Here is a 27,491-nt window from a genome sequence, read left to right on the forward strand (position 1 = left end):
GAGAAGGAGTAACAGTAATACACCCTGATGACAGAGGGGGATAGCACTAGATGCACATGTCTTTGAAACAGGTAGTGGAAGAGTTGCCAGGTGTAGCTCCTTAAAGGAGACGTAGTGAAAAGTCTCTGAAAGTGGTGAAAGTCTCTGAAAACTGACAGAAAAGATGAGGCAAAGGAGCAGCTTCTGAAAACTTTCAGAAACGTGAACAAGTAATGTTGGGAGGGAGCACGTCACAGACCCAACAGAGTCATTGCCTACAAGAATAATCGCAGGTTCAGTGGCTCCAACTATGCCCTGAAGAATATCCAAAGGCCTTCCCCCTCTCCGATCCCCACCCTCCCGGTTTGTTATCTAACAAACACACAGTTCACAACTTAGATTTTTTTTTTTTTTTCTCTTGTTCATGGTGGTAGACTTTACTTATGCTTAAGGCAAGATATATTAGTACAGGGTACTAATATAGACTGACTGTATCTCTGATGGGATATTCTCAGAGCCTACATAAGTGGATTGGAGGACCATGAGATGTTGAAATGGGCTTCCAAAGGAAATGTTGAAACATTTGGGGTGACTGTCATAACGAGATCAATTGCCTAGCACTATTAAAGTTAAGGAGTTTGCACATAAACTCAGGCAAACATCCTGGAGAACGGGAAGGAACATCAGGAAGATGGAAATAGAGACTATCTAACTCCATAAGTAAATTTAAAAAACCCATAAAATTAAATAAAGGCGTTTAAAAACCAAAACAACTAAGCCTGAAATGCATTTAGATTTCAGTCATGCAAGGGTCCCTTGCTGAACAGCATAAAAAGAAAGTATATTGGCAAAGCTACCTAACAGAACTTTGACTATATATAGAGTATAGGTTTAGGCACAGCCTAAGCTTTAGTTTGAGTACTGACTCACTGACAGCTTGCTCAGCTATTTTTCACACCCAGGACAGGATGCCAGCTTGTGACACCTCTAACCTTTCCAGTCTCCAGAGACCACAGGGTCAGGGAAGAGTGAGGCTGCAAAGGTGAGCCCGCAATCCCTCCTGCCATGCAAAGACTCTGGTCATTAAGAGACAAGCGATGATTTTGCTAGTGTTCATACTGCGGTGAGGTATTACCTAGCTATATAAGTGGTAGCTAGCTATATAAGTGCTCCTTCTCCACTTACCAGAACTTCAGGATATGCCTCTCAATTTTATACTAGAGGAGCATAAGAAAGAACAGTCATCCAGACATGCAGTTTGGTTCTAGTAGAGAGATAGCACTCTTAAGCCCAGAAGCAACTGCTGTCCACCTAAGAAATGAGTGAATTCATTCAGAAATCAAGATTAATTCAACATGAATTCAAGAGAAGATCCAGAAACTCAGAAGGCTAGTGCTCTGGGCTCGTGTATAAGCTAAACAGACGTATCTTGAAAGAAACATAAGCCTAAACAGCCTTTACATATTCTGGTCCAACCTTCTGGCCCATCTAACTGTATAACTATGAAAAAGTTGGTCAAACTCAGGTGACAACTGAAAATAATTATTATATTTTTTAATACATGAAATAATTTAATACATTAAATACATAAAATATGAATGGAAAGCCATGAAATATCTTTCCCCCTATTTTGCTAGTGCACAATGATCAAGTCTGCCACCACATGCACATTAGTTAGTATGGCAGAAAAACATTTTCTTCCACTTTGCCATCCTTCAGTCAAATGATCCATGCACATTCCTAATGTTCTTCTAAAACTAGTACTTCCTGGACTGAAATACTATATTTTAAGAGGTAATATTCTAGATTTTCCATATTCTAGGGAGAAATTACATTATCAGAGAAGCTTGTGCCAAAAACCAAAAGGAAGTATTTCCCCCCAAGCCCTCCAGAGAACTAATGGAATTAATTCTGCATTCTACACTAGCAAGATTTAACTAAGAAAGACAAAACTGTCTGGCTTAGTGGATATCTTCTTCCCTCAAAACTAAACAAATAGTTTCAAACTGTAGAAATTTTTTCAATTTCTGGATTTGCTAGGCAAAAAGTCCAGCCAAAATGTTGTGATTAACTAAAGCAGAACTTCTGACCTCAGCATATTCTCTCTGCTTACACTTTGAGATAGGAAGCCAAGTTTTGTAAACTGTGCTAGGAAATGTTGAAATTTTAGAAAAAGAAAGAGAGGTAAATATATACAATGATTTTACAGGAACAGAAAATGACAAAATAATACAAGTAGTTAACTCGCTCTCAGACCTATAAATATTAATTCTAGACAAAGAGGACAAATAAAAGGGAAAGGCTAGAAGACGAAATCAAGGAGAAAAAGTGATTTCCCAATGTAGAAAGGCCCTGAAGGAAGAGGAGATGGAAAGATGATAGGAAACACTTGTTTTCTGTCCTCTCTCTTGAATTTTTTTCTGCTGAATTGTTTGTATAGCCACCATCTTTACCACCCAGCCACACAGACAAAAACTCGCTCTCGGCACTGTATGACTTCTCAGAAGGACCTCCTAAATGCTGGCCTCACACGGGCCGTAGTCAAGCTGGCCAGGCTCCCCCAGGAGAGAATTCCCAGCCAGAATCCTCTTTTTGGGATTTCTCATTTTAAACCCAGTGCAAGCACAGCAAAAATAAAAGGCAGAAAACCTGTGCCTGGTTTCTGACACCCCTTGCTAGCTAGGTCAAGAAAACAAATGAGGATTCACTGGGGAAACTCAGTGTGGAGCTCAGACACCAAAACCAGACCAAAATACATCCAAAATTAGATTCTTTGAGGTCTGGCTTAAAGAGGAACGTTGTACTGCCATAGCTCTACCGTTTGAAAACATGGACAAAATGTATACCATAAATGCCAACAATACCAGCCAAAAGGTCCTTCTGCTGGGAAAGCTCCTGAATTAAAGTAATTCTTCTGATGATATAAAATGTGACTTTGTCACCACTTCCTATCCATACCAGATAAACCTCAGCAAGGCCTCAGTAACCATATGCATATAAAGAACCTAAACGTATATACAGGTTATCATACATACGTGTATATATATGCAACACATATACACATCCTCCGTATATACAAATGGGTAGGATCAATATAGAAGGACAGGAATAAAAAGTTTTCAGAATTCATGTTTGTTTTAGACAATTAAACACTAAGTAGCACTGGATTATAAATAATCAAAAGACATCTTGACGTATAAAGTCAAGATATAACTGAAAAGTGAACACAAAAAATGTGAATATAAAGATGTTCAAAATAAGAAAAAAATTCTAATAAAATGCAGGATCCTGCATTCTATTTCACTTAAATTCCCCAAGTTCAATTGAAACCAAAGTAATTTAAGGCTTTCAGTACAAGACTGGTACGTTAGGGGTCCAAGAATGAAGTCTTCTACTGCCATCCCAAATAGAGCAAGCTGAAGAGACAGCAATGCTAAAATAATTCGAACTTACACACACATTTCCCAAAGAGAACCCACTGCTACGACTTTAAAGTCATACTCTGAAAACCATCATGTTCATTGCCCTTATGTAGGGGCTTTCATACTAGAACATATAACATCTGCATCTTTGCCAACAACACAACAGCCATATTTTTTAAGAACAAAATAGTTAAAATGGCATTAGCTAACATAAAGGGTGTTTTGGCTTTTTGTAGCTACTCTGAGCATAGGAACAATTGATGCTGTTAAACATCTGTCTCATGGACCTGATAGTAAATGAAGAACAATTACGGGAGAGGGGGGTATTTAAAGGATCTCTTCACTACCCATTAAAAGCTAACTCAACATGTCAACGATAATAATGTTTAAGATTTTGAACACAGCCACAGAAAACAATACAGCCTTCCTGACAGTCATCATATAGCCAAATGATAAATATGGAGTCTAATAACTACAAATACAAGAATAATAAAACATTGCTTTACACAAGATATAGAGCATGACAGCCAATACACTTGAACAGCACAACTAGCTGAATCAACTCCACAATTAGAGTACTCAGTATTAACTCAGTACTCAGTATTAACCATTAGACAGGGGGAAACAATCTTCCCAACCCTATACACTGGCATGAGAACTGCAGTGGCCCATTCTCCAAAGTTCTGTGATGGTAATACCCTCCTCCCACACGACTGCAGCACTGAGTATTCCCATATATACCAGCCCACAAGGACACATTCAACACTTACTGGGTTTCAGGAAACGCTACTGTCCTCTTGCCTCCATCCCCACTAAGGCTAATGGAGCCTTTTCGATAGCAACGGGTGGGCAGAATAATTCTGGGGAGACTATCTGGAGACCTGAAGTAGGATGCTAAAAAACTCAAATCCTTAAATTGACAGTTAGCTTGCATATACTGCTATTGTCTGCTCTTTGCCAAACAGAATATACTTCAAAATCATTGGAAAAATGGGGTTAACATTTTGCATAAGCACTTCAGTTATTAACTGGCTCACATTAACAATCCACTAGGCTAACATAACAAACAATTCTTGTTACTCAAACTGGCGTCATTGTAATGAGCTCCAAATTAATCTCATCCGTACACAATCACTAATCTTGTTTTGTGCCAACTGAATTTTTAATCAGAACGGAGTGAATCATAGGTTGTTTTTAAAATACATTTCTAATACTTGTCATCCAAAATGAATAAACACTAGAGCAGGGAAGAACTTTTCTATTTACATTCTGAGAAGCTGATTTTATTTGTGCATACTACACACAAAGTATCAAATGCATACAATAGGTGAGGACATTTTTAATGAAAATAAAAAATAAATACGTTTATTTCTAATAATGCTTTGAGCATGAACAGCATTCACCAACCTACAGAATTTAGCCCCGACTGCAATTAAAACTTGATGACAAAGCAAAATAAGAGTTGCCCCTCTGTTGTGTTGCTCCTCAATCTCTACATCATTCTAGAAGATCAGAATACACACAACCAGACCCTACAACCAGCAGAGTAATTACTTCTGATATGGCATATAACGAAGCAGATTTTGCAGTGCTGAACTTGAGACTCAACCTGAATTTCAAACCGTGGTGACTTTAATATTTGTCCAAGACATAGAAGCAATGCTGAGTTTCAACAAGCGTTTTCGACTTGTTTCTGCAATTGCAATACCAGTTTAACATAACAGTTCATGAGCTCTGCTTATAATAATAAGTGTGCTCAACCTCTCACCCCACTGCTGAAACGCAGGCTCAACCATTTAGGAATTCTTTGAAAAAAAAAAAAAAAGATAGCATGAAGTCTTCAACTACAGCATCTACTTTTTAACGTGCAGTATTTCTGGAATCTGGTTTTAGCTGTCTGGCTAACAGCTGCTTAACCGAATACCTGTTACTGCGCTTAGATGAAAATCTAACTGGAAGGTCTGCCCACGGCCATGGAAACTGAAGAAGTGACTGAAGCAATCTGCAGCACAGCCATTCAAATGTCTTCAGGGAGGTCTACTGACAGCCTCTATTAAAGCCACACGAGCTTGAGGAATCTGGAGTACCTGGTTCTCATTTCAAGCTAAGCATAATGCTTGACTCAAGCCATGTAACAGCATGTGATGACTTCTGCTTGGAAAACAAGACATTCAGGCAGATGAGAGCAGCGCAGGAAGGCTCAATGTCAGAATTCCCACAGATCTGGAGGCACACATTACTTACTCAAGAGACTGTGCTCCTCATTTAATACCATCTACATCCTTTTGTGCATGGAAGATTCTGTTTTGATTGCCAGAAACTGTTGCATCAAAACTATTTGAAGATTGCTCAAGATTAAGAGCATTAAATTACACTCAACATGCTAATCTATTTTTACTTATAGTCAGTAGAAAGATATGTTAACACATTAAAAAATTCCGCTAATATCTTAGAATTCAATTAAAATCATCTTCAGTAAACAGCTCTGAGATCTGTGGAAAAAGGGAGTTATTCAAATGCTTAGCATAATAAGCAAGTTATTGATAATGTAACATGCTGCAACCTATGTTGAACACTAAAAGGCGAATGCAAAAGCAAAAATACACTATGTAGACCATAGCTGCCAGGTGGAGATAACACGCTCTGATAACATCAGGATGGACTGCAGGAAAATGACCAAGGACCTTATCAAAAAAGGTTACATTTACATAGTTAATGCTATAGCAAGGCATAATGACCAAAGGAACGCTCTTGGCTTCCAAAATTTCTCTTTTGGTTTGTTTTCAATTAATTTTAAAATAGTCTGGTTAATATCTCATTATGCACCAAGGAGCAAATGGCTCCTTCAAGCAGCTTTCCAACGAAGAGGACAGGAAGTTTGTTTTGCGCTTAGGCAGAAGAAAAGCAATGCTCCTAAAAGATTTATCATTAATGAACAATGTAAGAAAGAAAGAAAACTAAGGATGTTTTTATCTGTGCAGATTCCCTTGTGGATCATTAGTGCTAGTGACTTCTTTTCACATGAGAAGTATGGCACCATATCAAACTCCATCTGAACAGCATTTCTGCAAAATACCCCAAATTATCGTTAAGATTTCATTTGCTATTTGTTATTAATTTCAGCTTTCCAGCACATTAAAAAGTGTTCCTCTTCCTTTAACATCAACTGTAGAAAGTGGCTGCTAGCGTGAATACTTCTCAGGAGGTTGTAAGATTGTGAAACAACAAAACAGAAAGAGGGGAAAAATAGGAGAACTGGTAAACAAGAGATTGTGGAAACAGTTCTACAACTGTCATATGAAGTAAAACCTTTTCTATAAAGGAGCCTAACAATATAGCTACTCAGCAGCACCGTGACTCCTATCCAAAGGAGTTTATGAGCCTAACAGAAAAGTGACTGGGGGAAGAAAAGGAATAAGACATTCACCTTTTTAAAATTCTATTAGGTATGCTAAAAATAATTATTAAAACCCATTATTTTAAGATTGTGTCGTTTCTCACACAAACAAAATTAATAACATGACTAAAACGTGAATAAAAAGGTGAATAAAATTAAAACTGAAAAACAACACATCTGTCACACCACATGTGAAGGGCATGTTAAATTCTGTGGCTGTTGCCGCACATTCTTCCCCCATGACACCTGTACCCCAAAATTGAACAGCACAGTTTGACAGCTTCTGACTTGCTTTGGGGAGCTCCCATACCTGATGAAATCACCCAGCTGCACCGGAGACGTGCTGATAAAGCACAAGAGAGGCTGCAGGAGAGGACTATGCAAAGAGCCTCTCCCCTAGCAAGGCTCTACACCAGGAAAAGGTTCAGTTAAAAGACATTTCCCAGGTGCCTGTTTTTGCCAGTCATTCCCATATACTCTTACAGGTAGTCTATAAAATAAAAGTATATTTAAAGTGTCAATTTCTTTTTGGGTCAGCTTTCTAATAAAAGCTGTACATTTTGACAACAAAAAAAAAAAAAGAAATGAGATCATGACCTACTGTGTGGGTGACCAAGCAGGAATTACAGCAGAGCGCTCTGGCAGAGGCCTACTTTTCAGACACAGCCACTAAATTCTGCACCATAACCACAGGCACTGCACACTTACTGGAAAAAATATGTCAAAATTCTATTGACAAACAATACCGTCAACCCAGAAACAACACTGCAAGTCTGCAAAGGCAGAAGAATGGAGCCCAAAGAAAAGGGGAGGGTAAAAGAGAAAAACACTCTGAGTTTCAGAATACCTTAATATGGCTTTACTAAATACTACTAACTTCTGAGAGGGAGAAGTATTTTAAAAGCATAACCACTGTTACCTTCTTCAAACAAGGCTTGAGGCTAATTTTGAATAGTGAACAAAATGCTTCGTTTCAGGTTGTGGTGTTTGTTCTTCCCTAACAATAAGACTGCGTAAAAATATTTTATCATGAAGTTAATTTTTGACCTTTACACCTTTTAAAAAGGCATTTGTCTTTATGTGTCACTAACACATGAGTAGATAGATTTTTTGACCCAGTGGTTCCAACATCATACAACCTGGTTCTATCCTTCCTCATGGGAAAACAAAAAATCTACATCACTACACAAAATTATGCTAATTTTTCTAGAACTCAATTCTTTTTAAAGACACAATTGATAATCCTTTTTGCCAAGACAGATGTTTTAAGATGGTCAGATATTAAATTGGCATCTCTTTAAAGATACTCTGAATAGTTATTGTAAATGTCATGTTGTGTTGATTAAAATATTTTTTAAAAACCCACATCTATGGATTCAACATTAAATCATATTAGAAGACAAAGTGTTTATGCTCATATAACAGTGAGGTAAAAGGTGGCTTTTTTTTTTTTATTCTGCATGGTTAGCAAATTCCTACTGCTGAAGCAGTTCTAAAAAAGCCAAGTCTCTTTGCATGGTATAAGGTTTTCAAACAGCGAAGTACTTACATGCAAGGCAGAAGGATCTGGCAAAAATTCAGCATCCTCTCCAAAGATAAAATCTGGCGGCAGGTCAGGATAGTGAGCATTGAAAATTATATCCCCTGAAAAGTAATAAATGAAAATATTATTTGTGCTTTTATGCATGTGCTTATAAATAAATAAATAAAATATTATACGTATGATACATATTTTTAATATAAAATTTGGTAGCTACATTAAATATATTCCATGTATATATCTCTATAATTTTTACAAAAATTCACATGCAACATAAGCATCAGATGTTTTGGGGGATGAAGTCAAATTCCTGAGGCACAGCTTCTTCCTCCTCTGCAAGCAATGAAGCATGAAATACATTATTGCTCCATATCTCAAATGGCAACTGAAACACTACTGAGGGTTGCCTCAAAACACCAAGTTAGAAAAGTGAACTTATTTTTAAAAAAAAAAAAAAAAAGTACCACATTTAGACTGCTGTGTTTTGCATATTAAGTTAAAGTCAAATGCAAACTACTAAGATCAGGATTTTCAAAATAGTGAAGCTTTTAAAACTTAGTAGCACTTACTCCCTCTTCTCCTTGCCACCCCCAACTTTTAGAAGGGAGAATACACAGTTCAATAGGAACCATTCCAACTACCCAAATTCTGGCCAAGAGAAATGCGGTATTACACATTTAAATGGAGAGACTAAAATTAACTAAAAATATAAAACTTCATCACAGCTTGGCACTGAGTTCTTATCTTGCCAGTGTCACAAGATACACAATTAATTACCAATGTCATAGTTCAAAGAAACTTGGGTTGTATTATTTCACTAGTAAACATACTTCAGAGTTCACATAGGTCAAGAGGCGGTCATCTGCATGTGAGCTCTTAAAAAATCCACCCACCATTCAAGGGGGGGAAAAAAAAAAAAGTATCTAGCATTACTTCTCTACCTCCCAATCATTCTTTCCTTTTTCTGAAGATATGAAAGAATAACTACAAGTTTTTGCAAAAAAGCAGATTTGTGAAGTAGCAGGCACTAGAAGAAAGAAGTTAATACCTACTATGTGTTACCACTTGTTTGAAATCTACAGAGAACAGTAAAACCAGTGTGGTCAGCCTTCTTAACAATTCTGTTCAGAGAAAGTTAAATCACTTTTCATTTCTTCAAAAATTTTGAATGCAAAAGTGGAGAAAAGCACTAGATGAACAAATCTTACAAAGCCACAATGCTGGCTCAGCGATGTCACCGTCTCAAGACATTCAACATGACAGTTTTAATTGCTAATATTCTAGAAACTTATCTTTGCTTTAGCTGGAAGCAAGGATGCTGTAAAGATTAGTTTGCAGACAATAAGGGCTCATGGCCAGGAAACCAATGGCCAGTCCAGGGTAGGTATGCCCTACAGTATCACTCCAAATCATGAACTCCCTGATCATGCGACTCAGTGGAGCAAACTGTGGGTTTGTCCTGTCTGCACTCCTGCCTTCCTTTCACAAATGTCAGGAGCACGTGTTAAGTATGGTGTGCAGGAAAAAGAAGAGGTCTGCCAGTTAAAATACCCAACACAGTCAACATAAAATCTTTTACTTCATTTAAAAGAACAACAAAACGGGCACTATCCTAGAGGAAACTGCATGAAATTGCAACAGGAAACGCACGTGTATTAAGAGAAAATAATTACTAGACTGTTTAAACTGTAACAAAGCAATGAAGAATTCATAAAAGTTGATGTTTACTAGATTGGATAGTCCTATGTCACTATAACTCAACCCTTTTTTCATGTATGACTCCTTACACCAACCTCACCAATTTCTACGTACAGAGAAGGCAACTCTTGAGGTTTTGTGTTGAAGATAGCATCTTAAAATACATTCTTTTACTGAGCCTTGCTTCATAGATAAAGAGGCATGTTATGAATAACTCAGAACACAGCACAATGTAAAAGCTTGGCCTATGACTTATGCAGCACAATGCTACTCCGAAGGAAAGAATCGTATCTGCGTTTTTGTCGTATTCGTATATGATGTTAAGTAGGTCATTTAACATACACTTTTCATATTGCAGTTGCTAGTTGCATGCTTTTCATTCTCTGCATTCCTGCTTTAACAGAGCTGACGAAACAGAGTACACATAGCTACAACTCAGCTCACTAGGAGCTGCACTCCAACTACATAAATACTTAGAATAAAAGAAGGATCAAAATAACTGCATATTTTTGTGTTATACCTCCATATTTGATTAGTGAAAACCTATTACAGAGCCTTACATCATGAGGTGGCTCCAAGACTCTGCTTAGAGTCTCAGGCAAGCTATGACAGTAGACATAACGTGAAGGTTCGAGCACCTACAAACTCTTTTTTTCCTCAGTGTTTTCAGTTCTACAGCAACACGAAGTGAACTCACAGCAGCTCCCAGAACATTATCATATGCACTGCTCAAGTATGACAGTAAATTAAACTTGGGATTATTAGTTTAACATGACAGGTGTTAAACTTTTACAATTTGGGGTTGGGGACACGTGCATATCCCATGCAGTGATTCCTGCTATGGGACAGGGCCAACAGCTGGGGACAATACCCTCTTTGACCACTCAAGTGTCATGTGTGGCCACACTGAGGTCAGGCACATCACAGTGGCAGCTGGCCAACTATTACCTCTCACACATGCTCACAGCTCTTCACTACCTTCTATTGCACCCCTTCTTCCACTCAGTGTTACTGGCGTATATCATTCCTTATCCATAGTGAGTGACCAGCTGTGTAGATATTTTGGTTTTAGAAGTTTTCACATCCTACTGATATCATAGAACTATACAATACAAGGGACAAAATCCAGTGTAGAAAGTAACATTGTGATATTTGATTTTCTGTTACTATTACTTATAATTGCTTCTACTTGCCCAAGGTAAACATGCCTCAAATCCAAACTCCCTGGTCCCTTTAGTAAAAGTCATTTTGAGACGCAATGTATCACCACTAAAGCCATTGTGTATTGCAAGATTATTTTTTCTATAGTATAGTCATTTTCCAAAAGGCTATATACAGTATGGCTGAAGGGTTCTCTACACTTTAGAATAAATAAAACTATTATTTCAGTGCCTGTTAATCATACAATCACAAAACACTAGTGCCGAGACCATACGCAAAACATTTTATACCCCCATGGAACCTAAAAAAATCATGCTGTTGTCCTTATTTTCTAACTAAACCAGAAACATATAATTTAATAAATCATTAACACTCTCTTTCCCTCAATACCATAGGGTTTTTTATGCAAATGGGAACCCTAATTTCTTCTGATACAATCAAATGTCACACATGCTGGGTAACAATAAAGAAATAAAAGTTCAGAACAAAGTCGTGTTTTCACTTCAATGTAAAGAGTTCGAAAAGAGCAGTGCTTCTCTACCATCAGTGGCTTTCAGTCCATCAGTTAAATACAGCATCTTGCCATTGAAGATTGTAAGATCCGACCTTAGAACAATTTTTTTTTTTTACACATTTAAAAAGGGAAAAAAGCATCCCCTCAGTCAAATCTTATTCTAGTAAGTCTCACTTTTGCCATGAATCCAAAGACATTCAACTAGTTCCTAAAAGGAAAGAAAAAAGAACCATTTTTTGAACCATATTAGACATTCACCCTGGCCTCTGTAATTTTTCTACTCCATCCTCTCCCCTTCCATATTGATATTTTTATGCCTTGCCTAATTTACCATACTAGGACAGAAAAAGTAATATCTTTGACACTAGAAAGCTTAGGTACCAAGGAATGAGTTTGCCCTATTCATTTTTCATTCTCAACAATAATATGCCACTACAAATCAGACTAAAGATTGACAGAATCAATCATAAATCTGCGCTTTGTTTTTATTAAATACTACAAACCAGAGAAATTAAAACTACAGTTAACAGTTTGCGTGGCAGGGCTATGACGCATAAATGAAAAATGCTTCTTTACACTCAAATAAAAGGTATTTAAACAGTCATAACGGCCAACACAACAGCAAATCTGGTTTTACTTCACATAAATATTACCATTAGTCTCTGCAGTGAGATTACAAAACACAAGGTGCTAAATATTTTGAATCACAAGCTACCAGTTTGTCCTGACCTAGTAGAAATATTCATTTTTTTAACAACTACTTTATTTTTATATGCTGTTACCTGTGGCTTACCCTCTTCAAATATAATTGTGCTGGGGTAAAAACATAAAATTTTTCAACCAATAAAGCCATTTGCAAAACTATTGTGCTTAGACTTTGAGAATGGTTACCATTTCAATTTTGAAAGCGAAACCACCAAAAAAATCAATATAGTCCTGCATTGTCTCCCCTTCTCGCCTAAATCAAATACCGTCTTCCTTGCACATGCAACGCAAGTTTGTAGTTCCTCATGTTTGAACTCTGTTTGCTCTTATTGCCTGGGCAGAATGCAAACTGTGTGGCCTGCCACAGCGCTACTGACCATGACCATTCCAATGTAAGAACAAGGGAAGCAAAACCTTCCCACTCAGACCACTTTTATCTCGTTTCGGTAGATATACTAGCCAATAATACTTCAGTGGAATTACATTTCCAATTAAATACTACTACAGAATTTAAAATTACTTCAATAAAGTTAAAGCTATGGAGTGAAAGATAAATTGAGAAGAAAAAGGATATATTATACATCTTTTGCTTTTCATTATCCAAAATATTACCTACTCTTCCTTTTCTTTCCTTGGGCAAAGAGCATTAAATTTTGAAATATTTTACTTTACAGGATTTCAAAAGAAAAGCTAATATGCTCCCAATAGACAAAAAAAGATAGAAATATTAATACTTAAATCTATCATTTCTTTTAACACATACAGATGCTGTTCTTTTCTCATCTATCAAAATGCATAACAAAGTCTAACAAAGCGGTAAGGACTGACTACAAGCAAGATGGGTGTAACTCTGAAACTGAGAAATTTCTTATATCCTTACAGTTGCTTTCTACTGGCCTATCCTATATACAGTTTTTCGTCTCCTGATAACCTTTTTTTTAATCCTATTGTAAATTTGGTAGTACTTAAAGATATTATACTAAGAGTGACACAGTATTAAAATCCCTGATTATCTAAAGATGGCAAAATTAGGAAGCAACATATCAGTTAACATCCTAAACTCTATTTTTGAAAGGATATATATATTCTTCACCTTTTTCTGACTCCAAGAATTTTTAAGTCAGCACTAAGTATGTAGAATAAACACGTGTATCCACCGTAGTCTGGAACAAGACCAATCTGAATGGAATTCATCATATGAAAGAGATCAACCCAGTTGACTTTTAAGAAACAAACAAATAATACAAATGCAACTTGATCATGAAATGCATTCATCGATAATAGGGAGCAGTGCTGAAGCAAGTGACCAATCCTTTGTACAGAATCAGTTTCGGGAAAATAAAGAAACTGCTCTTGTTGAATATTAAAAAGAAAAAGACAGTAAGTAGAATTACATTACTCATCTATTCGGAATGCTTACCTGTCTCTTCTAATAGCCACATAAACTGTAGAGAAAAAACACTGATCAGCCCCCTCTATAAACACCTCTTACCTAAACCAGCCACTGTTAATTGTCTTTACAGGTATAAAAATAATCAGTTATTCACTACAATCTGCAACCAGGATGCTAAGTCAGTGTAGTCAGCAGTATGAAAGGATTTAAAGAAGAAATCCCAGTTACTCCATTAAATGCAAAGCTGCAAAGGAACCAGTCTCCACGAGCCTCGTTCAGTTCAACAAAGTTGTTTAGTGTCATTTGAGATGCCTCAGGGCACATTTATGGCAGCTATGACAAGTTTTTTCAGAGAGACCAGTGCCCTTTGGGTCAGCAGCTGAAAAGGCCGAGCAAGATACCCTAGGGAACCTCAAACAGAGTTAGACACCTATAGTTAGGCAAGTGAATCAACTCCCACTTTAGCAATAAAAGAAAAAAGACACAGGAAGGATTTGCAGGATGGTTATTTTGTTCTTGGGCAGAGGGCTGCAGGTGTGGGTTTATCTTCCTTTAACCTCAACTGACAAATGCTGCTGTAGGACAAAAAGGCAAAAAAAAAAAAAGAAAAAAAAAGAGGTGTAAGACTGCATACAGAAAGAGAAATTATGTTGTGTTGTCAAGTGGGCAAATCTGCAAAAATGGAGGAAACGTAAATGAGCTTGATCCCAAGCTGAACAAGAAGGCAGTGGGACAATCTTAGTTACTTGCACTTCTGTAGCCAGGCAACTGCTTTCTCAGAAATTTTAGTACTAGAATTGAAGAGCACAAAGATGAGAACAACAGATAATACAAAAGAGGATAACATATTGGTTGAAATTAAAGACAGGCAATGCTAGAGAGGTTCTAACAGAGACACTGGGTAGGTAAGAAAAGGAAAGGCTAAAGCGAAGGACAAATACATTCAAGCAAATGGACTGTAAACCATCAACAGTAACTGCAGCCCAAAAAGGACAAGAAAGGAGGAAAGAACAAAGTAGGAAGGTGCTTCAGTAACACCAATGTGGAGGCGTAACCTAAAATCCTTTAAAACTCCGTAAGTCCACAATTGTACATAGATACTTGTAAGGTCACTACTCTTAATGCAGAAATATATTATTTAAGATTTATACCTGCAAAAACTTCTGTCATTTACTTGCTCAAGGGAAGTCCAGAACATAAGGAAAAGTGTCAAAAAAACCCAAACAACCCAAGTGAGAGGAAAGTGATTACTTTAAAGGGGAAAAATATTGTCAACTTTGTATTCTAAGAAGAAATAAATATAATAAAAAGATTAGACTCTCTCTTGACGTTTCCCATTAGGCACGTTCATTAGAAAACAAACAGGTTACCAAAGGAAGAAGATTCATTACTCCTGACACGTAAAGCAAGACTCAGCAAAACTTCAGAAAACATATTGCCCAGAAAAATCTTCGGTACTTTGCATAAGCCAGCAAAAAGACACTTACCAGCCAGGTAATGATACCACCTAAGTATAATCTGAATTAGAGCAACCAAAAAGTCCTTCCTGTAAGAGCCTCAACTAAGCCACAAGCGGCATAAGACAACCTAATGGAGCATAGAAGACTGACACGCACATTGCAGCAACCTAGTTATGAGAATCTTAAATAGTACAATAACTTGTAAAATTATTTTTAGAATTGTTTATTGGCACAATAAACAAGTGTTTAGCAAACAAATTTGCAAAGCAGCTTTTAAAAGGGCAACAAGGAGGTCAGGCTCTTCTCCGTATTTATCATTTTGTTTGTTTCTAATTACTTCCTTAAAGTAGAAAGCCACAGGGAGACTAGATGAACTTACTGAAAGAGCTCCATCACAGGGATAAAAGCAGATGAAATTCTGTATGTATATTATGGGCAATATTCTTAGACTAGTTAGGCAGCAAAACTGTGATTTCCCCCCTCTAAGGCCTATAACTAAAATGAGTAAGAAACTAGGAAACAGAAATCAGAAGCAAAAAAAAAAAGAAAAACTAAGCTTCAAACAAGACAAAAGAAACCTTCGGGATCAAGGAAACCAAAGTGGTGGCAGTCGAACCCAGAGCTGTAATCCACTCACATAAAAACAGTGAAAATCAGACAGAAGATGAAAGTACTAGAGTTCAAGAGGCTACAGAGAACAGTAGCATCGCAAGGGCAACACATTGTTTAAACACCGTGAAATTCCAGATGACAGCACTCAAGGACAGAGAGGGAGGGAGGCATCAGTGCCTGAAAAAGAAAATATGAAGAGCACAGGCAAAAAACAGTAAGAGTCAGGCTTTCTTAGTAGCAAGAAGCAGTGAAAGCTCGAGTGAAGATGTAAAACCACAACCAGGAGATTCCAGGGTTTGCTGAACCAAAACTGCCGTGACCAAGGAATTGATTCTTAATGTTGTATTTTATTTATTAATATTATTCTATAAAGACTACTACAGCTTATAACTCTGCTTATCCTGACAATTTCTATGACATCTGCCTTGATGTTTGAGCAAGGAAAACCAGTATGTCTGCAAGAATTACAAAATACTTCACCTCAAAATACACAAATACTTCTCCCAGAAAGGATAACAAACTTCACTCAGCAGATATGGCTGTCTAGTTAGCAATAAAGTACAGCTCTGCACATCAGAATGCTTAGAATAAGTTTTGTCCTTGGAAACACAGATTCAACCTCTTCCAAGACATTACAGTCAGTTTTCTTGGAGTTAAAACTTCTATTAAGAGCTTTGAAAAATCCAAATATAAAGAAAGGCACTGAGTTTAACATAGCAGCATTGAGTTCTGGATGAACTAATAAAAAGGATACAGCTGTCTCAGATTTTAATTGACAGTCTAGCAAGAGTAGGCTCAAGTTTTCCAGCCATTCTGGCCACGAAAACACAAAATTTATGGTTTCCCTTACAGGAGAAAATAAAGTAAAAGTAGCTCTCTGAAAGCACCATTTAAAAATTTCTGAAGTGTGATTAGTATGTAGTATGACAAACAAATCTCCAACACTGACATAATATTTTCTCCAGTATGAAACTGTGGATATCTCCAAGGTCTCCAAGGTTCTTGGCTAGAGCTGAGTAACTGTTCAATATAACATTTCAGCAGCTCAGAATACATGCAAGAGTAAGGTGAACGTGACATCTGAAAAAACCAACAATTAAATAGCTAACCGGATCTCAAGAAAATGTCTTAAAATTACCAACAAGCCATTCTTAACTCACAGGATGTCTGATCTTACCAAAGCTAGCAAAACAATTATTTTACACTACAGGTAGTCAGCCACTGCCTTGCCTGCAAGTACACTTTCCCCTTTTTCAAAAAACAGTGAACTTCCTGGTCTTTTGGAAAACAGGACTGTGACTATGCAGTTATACTTCTCGAAAGTAGCATACCAACAGTTTTCTACACACTAGGATTCATATTAGGGTATTTGTGCAGTGGCAGCGGTTATGATGGATGAGATACAAAGATCTGATCTGTTGCAAAGAGGATGTAACACAAACCACAAAGGAACTACACGCTTCAGCCTGTGTTGGGCACCACATAATGAAGACCATACACTGGAGATCCTGAACATTTTCAGCCAATCTTTTTATTCTGGCAGATTTCGCAACTTTCCTTTGCAGAAATATTCTGCCCTTGAAAGATAACGTATCTAGCAACAGCCTACAACAAAGTACTACAAATCTCTGGTTGCACACCACTACCGTCTTCCCCTTCCATCACTACAGATCTAAATACAAAATTATCAAAGCTTTCTTGAATCTGCTCGCTTCACTATTTATTCCACATGATGTGAGACTGAACGTTGTACGGCATTTTCAAACATGTAATGCTGAAATGCAGAGGATTACTACTACTTGAATTCACTGCTATTACTATGTACCTCTGGAAAAGATACACTTGTTTACACCACTTTCAGTTGGTCTCGTTAAAATATAGAGCATGGTTAAAATGTATAGTTTGGGTTTTGCAAAGGTGGAGAAGAACAGTAGCATTACAGTTGTTTTGTTTAATTGCTTATGTGATATTCAAAATATAAGAACTGGGGGGGGGGAAGAAAGAGATGATTTTTCAATATTGAAATTTAATGCATAGTCCATAGTCATATTTCTACGTACTTTAACTGGACTACAGTCATTTAGTATATTAGCATAGTATGTATGCCTATGTTCTCGTGTATGGCCATTTTAATCTACTAATTTTCGTTTATGAATCAGGAACAATTCTAGCTTCTACCTGAAAACAAGTAAAGACTTAAAGCTCTCAGAATGTAATAATAGGGTCCCACATGATGATAAGTGAGAGTTACTACAGTCCCATAGAAAATATGACACCATTCTCTAAAGCAATGTCATCCAGTGAAGCTTCTTTTCACTGAATCTTGATCGTAGTCAAACAAGTCTCAAGTAGAACCTACTACACACTGCAGGACACATCAAGACTCAACAGGTTGAGTCTGCTACACAATATCACATTTTCTTTAAGAAAAGTTTAAATAAGGACAAAAACTCTACTTGGTAGGGTAGCTGTCTTCATATAACTCGGCCATTACTTACTGAAAATTCTGAACAAATGCAGAGCCACATCTTTTTTTCTTAAAAACAATTTCTAGCTAGGACTTAACATTCCATTTTTATCTTTTGGAAAAGAAAAGTTAGTAAACCTGTTGAGCCATGATTTTGTACTTTTACAACAGATAACATAGATATAGTAGACCAATACATGAACCTAGCTCCTCTCTCGAACACATGAGCAAACTTCCAGACCACCTTCTGGGAAAGACAACTTTCCTTCTAAGTGCCAGATGGAAGCTTTAAAGTACTTCTAATTATCCAAAGTTTAACCGTGTTGATTTCTGTTCATAAAGGAGAAGGGCTTCCAGTGCACTACATAATGAGAAGGAAAACTACTACAGGAGGAATACAACAACATTCTCAATATTTAAAATGTCTCAGAGAGCTATAGCATGTGTATGATGCAGTGTAAATTGATATTATCAAAGCAGCAAGTGTTCTACATGTTTTACGCTTCTGTTCACATCAAGTACTTGCTCCTCCAGATTGCACATTTTCACAGACTCACAGGACAACTGAGGTTGGCCAGCACCTCTGGAGACTGCCTAGTCCAACCCCACAGCTCAGAGCAGGGTCAACAAAAGCAGATTGCTAAGGGTCATGTCCAGTTGTTCTTTTATTACACTTAAATGGAATTTTCTGTATTTCAATTTGTGACCATTTCCCGTCAGTGACCACCACTGAGAAGAGGCTGGCTCCATCTTCTTCATTCCCCCCATCAGGTATTTGCACACATCAATAAGACTTGACCTGAGCCATCTCTTCTTGAGAAGCACCAGCTCTCTTGGCCTCTCCTTGTACAACAGATACTCCAGTCCCTCAGTCATCTTTGTGGTTTTCTGCTGGACTCATTCCAATATGTCCATGCCTTTCTGGTACTAAAGAGACCAGAACTGGACAGAGTACTCCAGATGTGATTTCACTAGTGCTGCCCTAAGCCTAAATTTGCCAAGCTTTAAATTTGACTTTATCTGAAATTCTTCATCCTCTCTCATATTTCAGTTGTTAAGAGGTAAAAAAACAACACTGCCTTACCATTTTTCATACGCAGACTATCAGCAATTCATGTGTTTAGAAAACTATATTTTAACTTCTAAAAACATATAAAAGGAAATTTTATTCTAATCCTTTGAACCAAAACACAGACTAATTGAAGAGTGGGCAAATAAGCCAGCTATCTACAGATCCTCCACAGGGAAGACAGACTTAACCACACCACTAAATCAGAAGAACCAAAGTCATAGTTCTCTAATCTGGTCAGTTACACCAGTTACTGTTTAGAGATACCTAATAAAAATAACAGACTGACTTCTTTTATCAGAGCTTAATAAAGAATTCTTCATAAAAGAGAAAAAAAGAACACAAAGCAAATACCAATCATTAGTCTAAAAATGGTCATGAGATTCTCTTAGTCATAACATTTTATTAGAAATATTGGAGGGATTTGTGACTTTTGCCTTTTAGGACTCGTTTTCAAATTTGTAGCGTCAAGAAAAGCTGTAAACTTATCTTAAAAACTAGGTATTGTCACAGCTGCACGTTCTTTGAGCTGAAGCTTTAAGAAAAAAACCAAACACAGGTATCTCAAAACTCATAAGATTAGTTTGACACACTGGAAAACTTAACGTGAAGTTAAGAACACTGTTACTGAAAGAAAGGCCAAGATGCAATAACAATATTTTCAACTTACATTTGAGTGTTTCTCCAGCGTATGGAATATGTAGCTTAAACCGATCACAGCTAGGTCCAGGGGTCAAGGATGTACACCTAAAAATGAAGATAAGAGAAGAATGTGCTAAGCAGTTACAGATGGTAGCAGACACTAACATTATTCTACAGGGTACAAATGACTGACATAGTAAAGATGTTGTGAATACTAGAAATACTCATCCTTACAATTCTGAGAAAGAAGAAAAGGTGGGAAAGATGCAGGAGACCTATTCTCTTCTGATCAGCAGTTCTCACAACAGCGTAAAAACTTTAGGACCCGTGCCAACTATCTTCTTTCCCATTTGAACACAGAAAATAGGCAGACAAAATGCCCTGGTTTCAGAGCGTTATTAGAATAACATCAATTAGTCAGTCAAAGCCATCAAATTCTCTACTCTATACCATTTTGCAAGTGACAACTTTTTACCTATGCCACAGTAACAGGGTTACCTGCTCTTTATCTCTCCCCTGAAGATAGCTGGGATGAATCTTAGTACATCAACATTCAGTCATTTTCACCTATTTTAACCTTTAATTTTTCCCTTGTGGAAAAGTCTCACAGAAAGCCTCCAGGTGAGCAAGTTTCAGAATCTGGTATTTGAGGCTATGATGTTCACGTACGTCAATAAGCGTGTACGTTCATGATCTGTGACTATTTCATATATCTTGTTTATCTGGAACATCGCAAGAGCAATTGGGTCTCACGGTAATGAGCGAGCATTTTATGAGTGCAAAAGCCACTGAAAAACCACTTAGTGTCTACAGCAGAGACGACCAGCTTTTTCACACCTTTTAAGTCATGCACCAAAATCTTTGCATAACAAAGAAACAGAAAATCTTCGATGCAAAAGGAGGAGCAGTGACACAAATTCTTTCACTGGCAGGAATGGTCCCTGGAGCTCTCACCGCTGTGGGCTCGTGGGCATTTGACAGGTCCCAGTAGCAAACATACTGGAAGCCCTTTGCAGTTCATTGCTTTCCATATCTAAGGATGCTGACAACTCAGAAGTCTTCTTGACAGCCTGATATCATTGAGAATTGTTTATAGCCCCAGCACAAGAGTTAGGCTTGTTGCAGGCCACTTAGAGCTCAGAGCTAAAGACTGCCCAACTCTAGACAAAACAAACAGTGAAAAGAAGGTAGACAAAGATAAAATAACTTGCCTAAGCTCATGTATCAGATCACTGGTCCAGCTCTTGCTACAAACCACAGACAATATAATGAAACAAAGGACATGCTTCCTGGGCCACACACACGGACAAAAGCAAAAAGATGGGTAGACCAGAAAGTACAAAAATTCTGATCCTACCTTACCAGAAACAACACGGTAACTCCTGCAGCTCCATCTGTCTTATCGCAGAAGAGGCAGCTGGGCAAATGGGGCAACGTTAACTCTCACTAACATACTCAAAATGCTTCAGAGAGCCTTTTCTCTCAGATGCTGGCTCTACGGTCTCTTTCCCTTTAGACTTGCAAGTTAAGGAAACCACATGCACTAACTTCAGATTGTTTTTAATCACTGAACTACATTCACTATTTAATCAAATTTGTGCCCACGTGTAGCTTCATCAAAAAGAAGCAGCCACAGAACTACAGATCAATTAACTTAAATGAAGTTTCCACAAAAATGCTAGAAAACGTAAGCAAACTTCTTGTGTGTACCTACAATCTAATACAGATGCAATTAACAGCCTACATTGATTCAAGAAGAATACACTACGTTTTTTCACTATCATTACAGAATTAGATAACTGTCCTTGCAAACAAAAGGGAAGGAACACATGTCCTATCTTCACTTTAGAAAGGTTTTTGCAATGTTTTATGAGAGCGCAATGCAAAACAATCTACAGAAACTTAATTTAGATACAACTACTATCAGATGTGTGCAGAGCTTACAGGAAAGCAAGTTTCCAAAAAGATTAGTTCACGTCTTGCTTCATCCAGGAAGAACGCACTGACTGGCTTTTCTTCTGGTAGAACACCACTTTGCATTTCATTGAAAGACTGACGATGGAAAAGAGATGATGCTTATTAAACCTGCCAATGATGCCAACATGAAAGGAAACAGCATGCTGGACGACAGGACCAGAGCTGAAAAATGTTTTGATTTAATGGTCTGTACTCCTGTTTTTTTAATTACATCTAGATAGGGCTTAGCAAGAACAGTAAGCATGATCACCCTTGCTGGGAGTAAAATCAGTTTGAGAATATGGAAGTTTGGAGCTCAGTGCAACAGAAACAAGATAAAATGCGGCTTTTTAGCTGAGAACAACAAAACAGGAGTGCCCATTGTTAGGATGTTTTAATGGCTGTGGATGAATTTAACAGCTATAAAGTATTATTAGCTCCTTTCAAGCCATTTCTAACACATCACATATAAGGCCAATTCTAGAAAGCATACCAAAAAAACCCCAACCACCACCACAAAAAAAAAAATCTTTGCAAGTTCTAAAATATCTCTGCAACATCAGTTAATATTTAATGGCAGTTTCTTTCAAAGTATCACAGGTCAGTCTGAGGCACATTTCTCAAATACCATCAAAATAACATTATTGTTAGCTTTTCAATAGACAAAAAAAATTCTGATGCTGCAAATACCCTACAGTCTTTTCTCTTAGCACAGCAGGCCATTTGGAAATACTTAGGGAAAACATAATACTCTTTAACATTAAAATAAAAGCCTGATTTAATGGTAAATGCCCCTAAAAGCAATACTAAGTACTTTTCCTAGATTATTATACTCTCCTAGAGATGTTTTAATTTTACTGGTGTAAAAGTGATGGAAAGTGACAGTATTCACAGTCTTTTTTTTTTTTTTTTGACAAATTATTCTGGCTAGGCTGCACAAGAGACTTCAATAACCCTGATAGGCTGAGCAACCAAGCAAAAATCTTACATACGTCCATTTGAAAGGAGGCAGTTACTTTTTAGTATTAACAGCAAAAGAACAAAGCTCCTAAGGCAAATCAGAACTTTGGTACATCTAGCAGTCTACATGTGACCTTATTTCAACAGAAAGCCACAGATAATGGCCTGGCTACGGACACCTCCTCCGCTTGAATTTCCTTAACTCACAGAACCTCTCATAATTTCAAATATACCCAACATAGAATCTTGGCCTCTACCTTCTCCAAAATGTAAGATTTCACATTTGCTGATCCTTTTACTTAACTTGGTCTACACAAAAGTCACACTGAAAATGAATGACTTGTAACAAGGTCTTTTAAAGATTATTTGTTGTCCTATCTTCACAGGGAATTGACAGACAGAACAGTAATACGTGGTGTTGAAAATTAATTTCAGAAGCCAACTCCATCTCATGATGAATGAATGGATGTGCTATCTCTTTCTTTACCCATGGAAAAATATTACACTGGTTTGCATATATTCATCTAAACAGTCAATATTTTACATAGGAAAGCCACGGAAGCAAGAATTAATGCTCTGATGCTCAGAGCAGTGATATGAATTAGTCTCCATAAGATGATTAATGCTATACCACAAGATCACCCACAGTGGTTTCCTTACTAAAATATCAAAGAATCATCAACTTGACAGGTTTCCGGGACAAAGGAATACCCTTGAACGTATCACTTGAAGCCATGCTGCCATAATCAAGAGAGCTGTGCTGAGACCTAAAGTTGGAATCTGGTAGATGGAATTGAGTATGCGAGAAACCATTGCTGAATACAAACTCTTCTCTTTCTCAGCACATTTTAGCTAAGTTCCTTGAGCAAATACAGCAGGCTAAACTTGAGTTGAGATACACTACATCCTTATGAAATACATAATCCAAGTAGAAGACAAATAGAACATTCTTTTGTTGAGTGTTTGATGCATCTTACAGTTGGGATTGTCTGTGACCTGTTGGGAAAAGGTTTCCTTCCCAGTAAATAAAACACACATGAACTAAACCAGTTCTTACTCAAAGAAAAAGTCACCGTCAGCACCAGATGCTTACTTAGAAGCGTTCAGAATTCTTTACCAGCCACAAAAGGAAACAGGAAAAAATAACCAAGAGAAAAAAAAAAGAAAAAAAAAAATCATGTAAGTCACTCAGTCTTGCTGCTTGGAATAAGGCATCAGCCTATAATGATAGTTATAGTAGCAGGTATTTTTCTGCAAAATTAATCCTTCTTCCCAAGTATTCTAAAAGCCTCTAAAAGGGCAGTTCTAGTTGAGCTTGACATCAAGGTTTTCTCTTACAGCAATGCATTTGTAACTGACTATTCTCTTCCATTGACTCTTCTTCTGTTTTAAGCTAAAAAACCCTTTCCCCTTCCTTCTGAGCCACTTTGATATTTTCCAGGATTGAAGCCATGATGATAAGGAGGTTTCAACACAGCCTTGCTATCAACTAGTCTTCTACAACCATCACTTGAAAGTATTCCCAAGACAAGCAGTTTTCAATTATTTGGGCTCTGGTAAGATCTTATCCAAAAATAAGTTCTGTGCCAGCTGAAGGGGTCACAATGAAACAAGAGCCCAAGTGTTTACCAACTTAATCCTTAAAGTCTGGATGAGTGGTTATTCTATCCAAAGAACTTAAAAAAAAAAAACCAAAACCACCAACACCCCCCTCAAACCCAGCTCTTTAAACTCCCAAATTCCAGTCTGAGGCTCATTTTTTATACCACTCCTAAAAATCTACTCCTTAGAACCATATAAATGCACAGCAAACATCCAGAAATGCCAACAGAAGTATAGAAGTACAATAGCTGTACTGAAAAATATACAGTCTCTTTTTATCTCTTCTTTTTTTCATTTGTGGTAAAGTTGTATGCCCCAATATTCATGTCAGATTTATTTGATGACTATCAAATTTCTTGATTAAAGAAATTATGCAATGCGTCTAGTCATTCTTCCTTCTTAGGCCATACAAAAGCTTTACCACCTTTATTATCTGAAGACAAATCACCAGTGAATTTTACTGTACAACAGCAAAGAAAACTTAGACCAAGAATTTTAGCCACTATAATTTCAAGAACTTGAAACAATTGAGACTGCCTAACCTGAATAAGCAGAGACACAAAAGCTTCTTTAATCTCATGAAGTTTAGGCTACTACACTTGCTGTTCTTCAGCATCAGTACTTTTTGGATAACTGACAACTTTTTTTTTGTTCGCTGGGCTGCTGAATGTAAAAGCCAAGAAAGCTTCACTCAGCATTAGAGATATGCTGATGGCAAGCACTGCTAAAAACCAACACACACAAAAATAAAAAGAGCAACACCACAAAGGAAGTTATGACCACTGGCTGTATTCCCAACCCTTCCCAGCTCTAAAATACCTCGTATATGTTTCTAATCACTTCTATATATGTCATATAAAGACACTGTTAGGGAAAAAGGAGGTCAAATTCCAGAGGCTAAAGAAGAAAATTAGTTTATTTTAGCAATGACAAGACACAATGCAGTCAAGGGTTAAGACAATGAAGGTTTTGTCAGCGAGAGTCAAATATAATTCAGGAGCAAGGACAGGTAAATTCCTTGCTACTAGCAGGAAGCAGCAAACTCAAAACTCCTCCCAAAACTCTTACTGTGGCATTTGCTACGAAAAACATGTTAATGTTAAACTGAAGCAGAACAGCCTTTGTCGATGCTTTTAGATTCTTCTTTCCTCCCATCCTTGTAGATGGAAATATGCTCCAGTGTTCCTTGAAGACACAATATTTCATCCCATTTAATTAAGAATTAATTGCAGAATTCACAACAGATGGATAAGTCATCTACAGAGGCATTAAGAATAATCAAAGTGTATGGAGGCGGGAGGAGAGTGGAAGGCAGGCCAGCAGGTGACAGGTTTTTTTGCAAGGATCAGCAAACAGAAAAATGGTGAAAATCACATTATAGAGAGCTGAAACTGACGGTGAAAACCTGTATCATACTGCAGGTCCCTGCAACAAAAGCACAAAGCCCAGAGGCCTGCAAATACACAAGAGTACTGCGCAGCTGCTGCTGAAAACCAACAGATCCAACCAAAATTCTGTCAATCAGGCAAAATTTGAAATGAGAGAGTTTAGTCAACCAGTTTTCATCTTCTGTTCCCCTTCTTTGAACAGGCATACATATTACACATATGAGAGAAGGACTCGAACTTAGAAGATAATGACACACACCACTGCTTTTGGGAAATAAAAATCCAGTTACAATTTAGACTGATTGCTACTTACATACATATTTTAATTAAAATATTAAAATCTGAAAGCCAATTCATAATTATTCCAAAGAACTTTCCAACAGATAACCCCACTGTTTTCATAAAATTCATTTGTACCCTAGCTGGCTATACACACAAAGACTACTTTTGGTACGGCAATACAGATGACGATCTTGTGAATCCTGTTAGTATGGACGATATTCCATAATTGCAACAGCATTTCAATCCATAGCTATCAATCAGGAAATTCCACGGCGTCTCCAGGTAAGTCTTCCAGATATGTTGGGAATATATTCCAAATAAAACCTTCATCTACTCTAAGTGCTGATTTTCCTTTATGTACATATTTATGTTTTCTTGTATGAAGATCAACATACTAATTGGAACTTTTAGAAAGGACTGGGATGCTAGACAGAACGCATACCCTAGGAAAACAACCCCTCGCTTCCCTTCTGCACACGTAGGCAGATTTGCATTTTTTAAACAATAAAGTTCAAGTAACTGTTTAAAATTAATTCAGCTTCCAGCAAAATGCCTTCACTAGATACACTATACAAAAGCATCTAATGACTACTGTCATTAGTAAAACAAATATAACAGCTGTGTGTTAACAGAAAACGTAGATTTACTTAATATGAGTGAGAGTTCGCCAAAAGAAGATGTTGAAAGAAGATGCTGCATGTGGGGAAAGCTCTGGGCCTGATTCTAGAACTGTAAGTCTCCTTCTTACAGCAGGCTCCCGCAATCTCCCAAAGTACAGCTGCCTCTGTTGGAGGCAGACGTTCAGAGGGAACGAGGGAACGTTTCCCTCTATGAGAGAAACAGAGGAAACACACATACATATATTTTGAAATCATCTTGGAGAATTTCTACATTAAATGAAAGCACATACAAACCCCACGCGATTGTGTTTATTTTTTAGCATCACAAACTCCCTGTTCATTTAGCCTAGGAAGGCTGATTTTAGAACTGCTCTTTTCCAGTCACAATAGCAGGATGGGTTGGAAAGGGCCACCGCAAAAAGGAATATGAAGAGAGCTGATAACCAGCACCACATCTAATATACTTGCAAGCATACTCGAAAAAACAGCTCTGAAGAACAGACTATCTCAAAAGTTTCCATTCATAAAATTCCTACAGTTTAGGGTGGGAGCTCATTATTACTGGGTGTCAAGGAGCTAATTATGATACAAATTAAGAAAAATAACTAACAATTGGGAAAGGAA

General features: G+C 37.3%; 1 protein-coding gene across 1 annotated transcript in view; it reads right to left on the bottom strand.

Moving 5' to 3' along the window:
• The window catches only part of BABAM2 (BRISC and BRCA1 A complex member 2), a 173,827-nt gene that overhangs the window by 132,157 nt on the left and 14,179 nt on the right, over window positions 1–27,491 (bottom strand). The window contains exons 3-4 of the mRNA XM_063328660.1: window positions 20,088–20,164; window positions 8,348–8,442 (exon numbers count right to left, since the gene is read on the bottom strand). Coding sequence (XP_063184730.1) covers window positions 8,348–8,442; window positions 20,088–20,164 — 172 coding nt within the window. The remainder of the gene's footprint in view (window positions 1–8,347; window positions 8,443–20,087; window positions 20,165–27,491) is intronic.

Source organism: Chroicocephalus ridibundus, chromosome 3 (assembly GCF_963924245.1).
Source record: "Chroicocephalus ridibundus chromosome 3, bChrRid1.1, whole genome shotgun sequence".
NCBI lineage: Eukaryota > Metazoa > Chordata > Aves > Charadriiformes > Laridae > Chroicocephalus > Chroicocephalus ridibundus.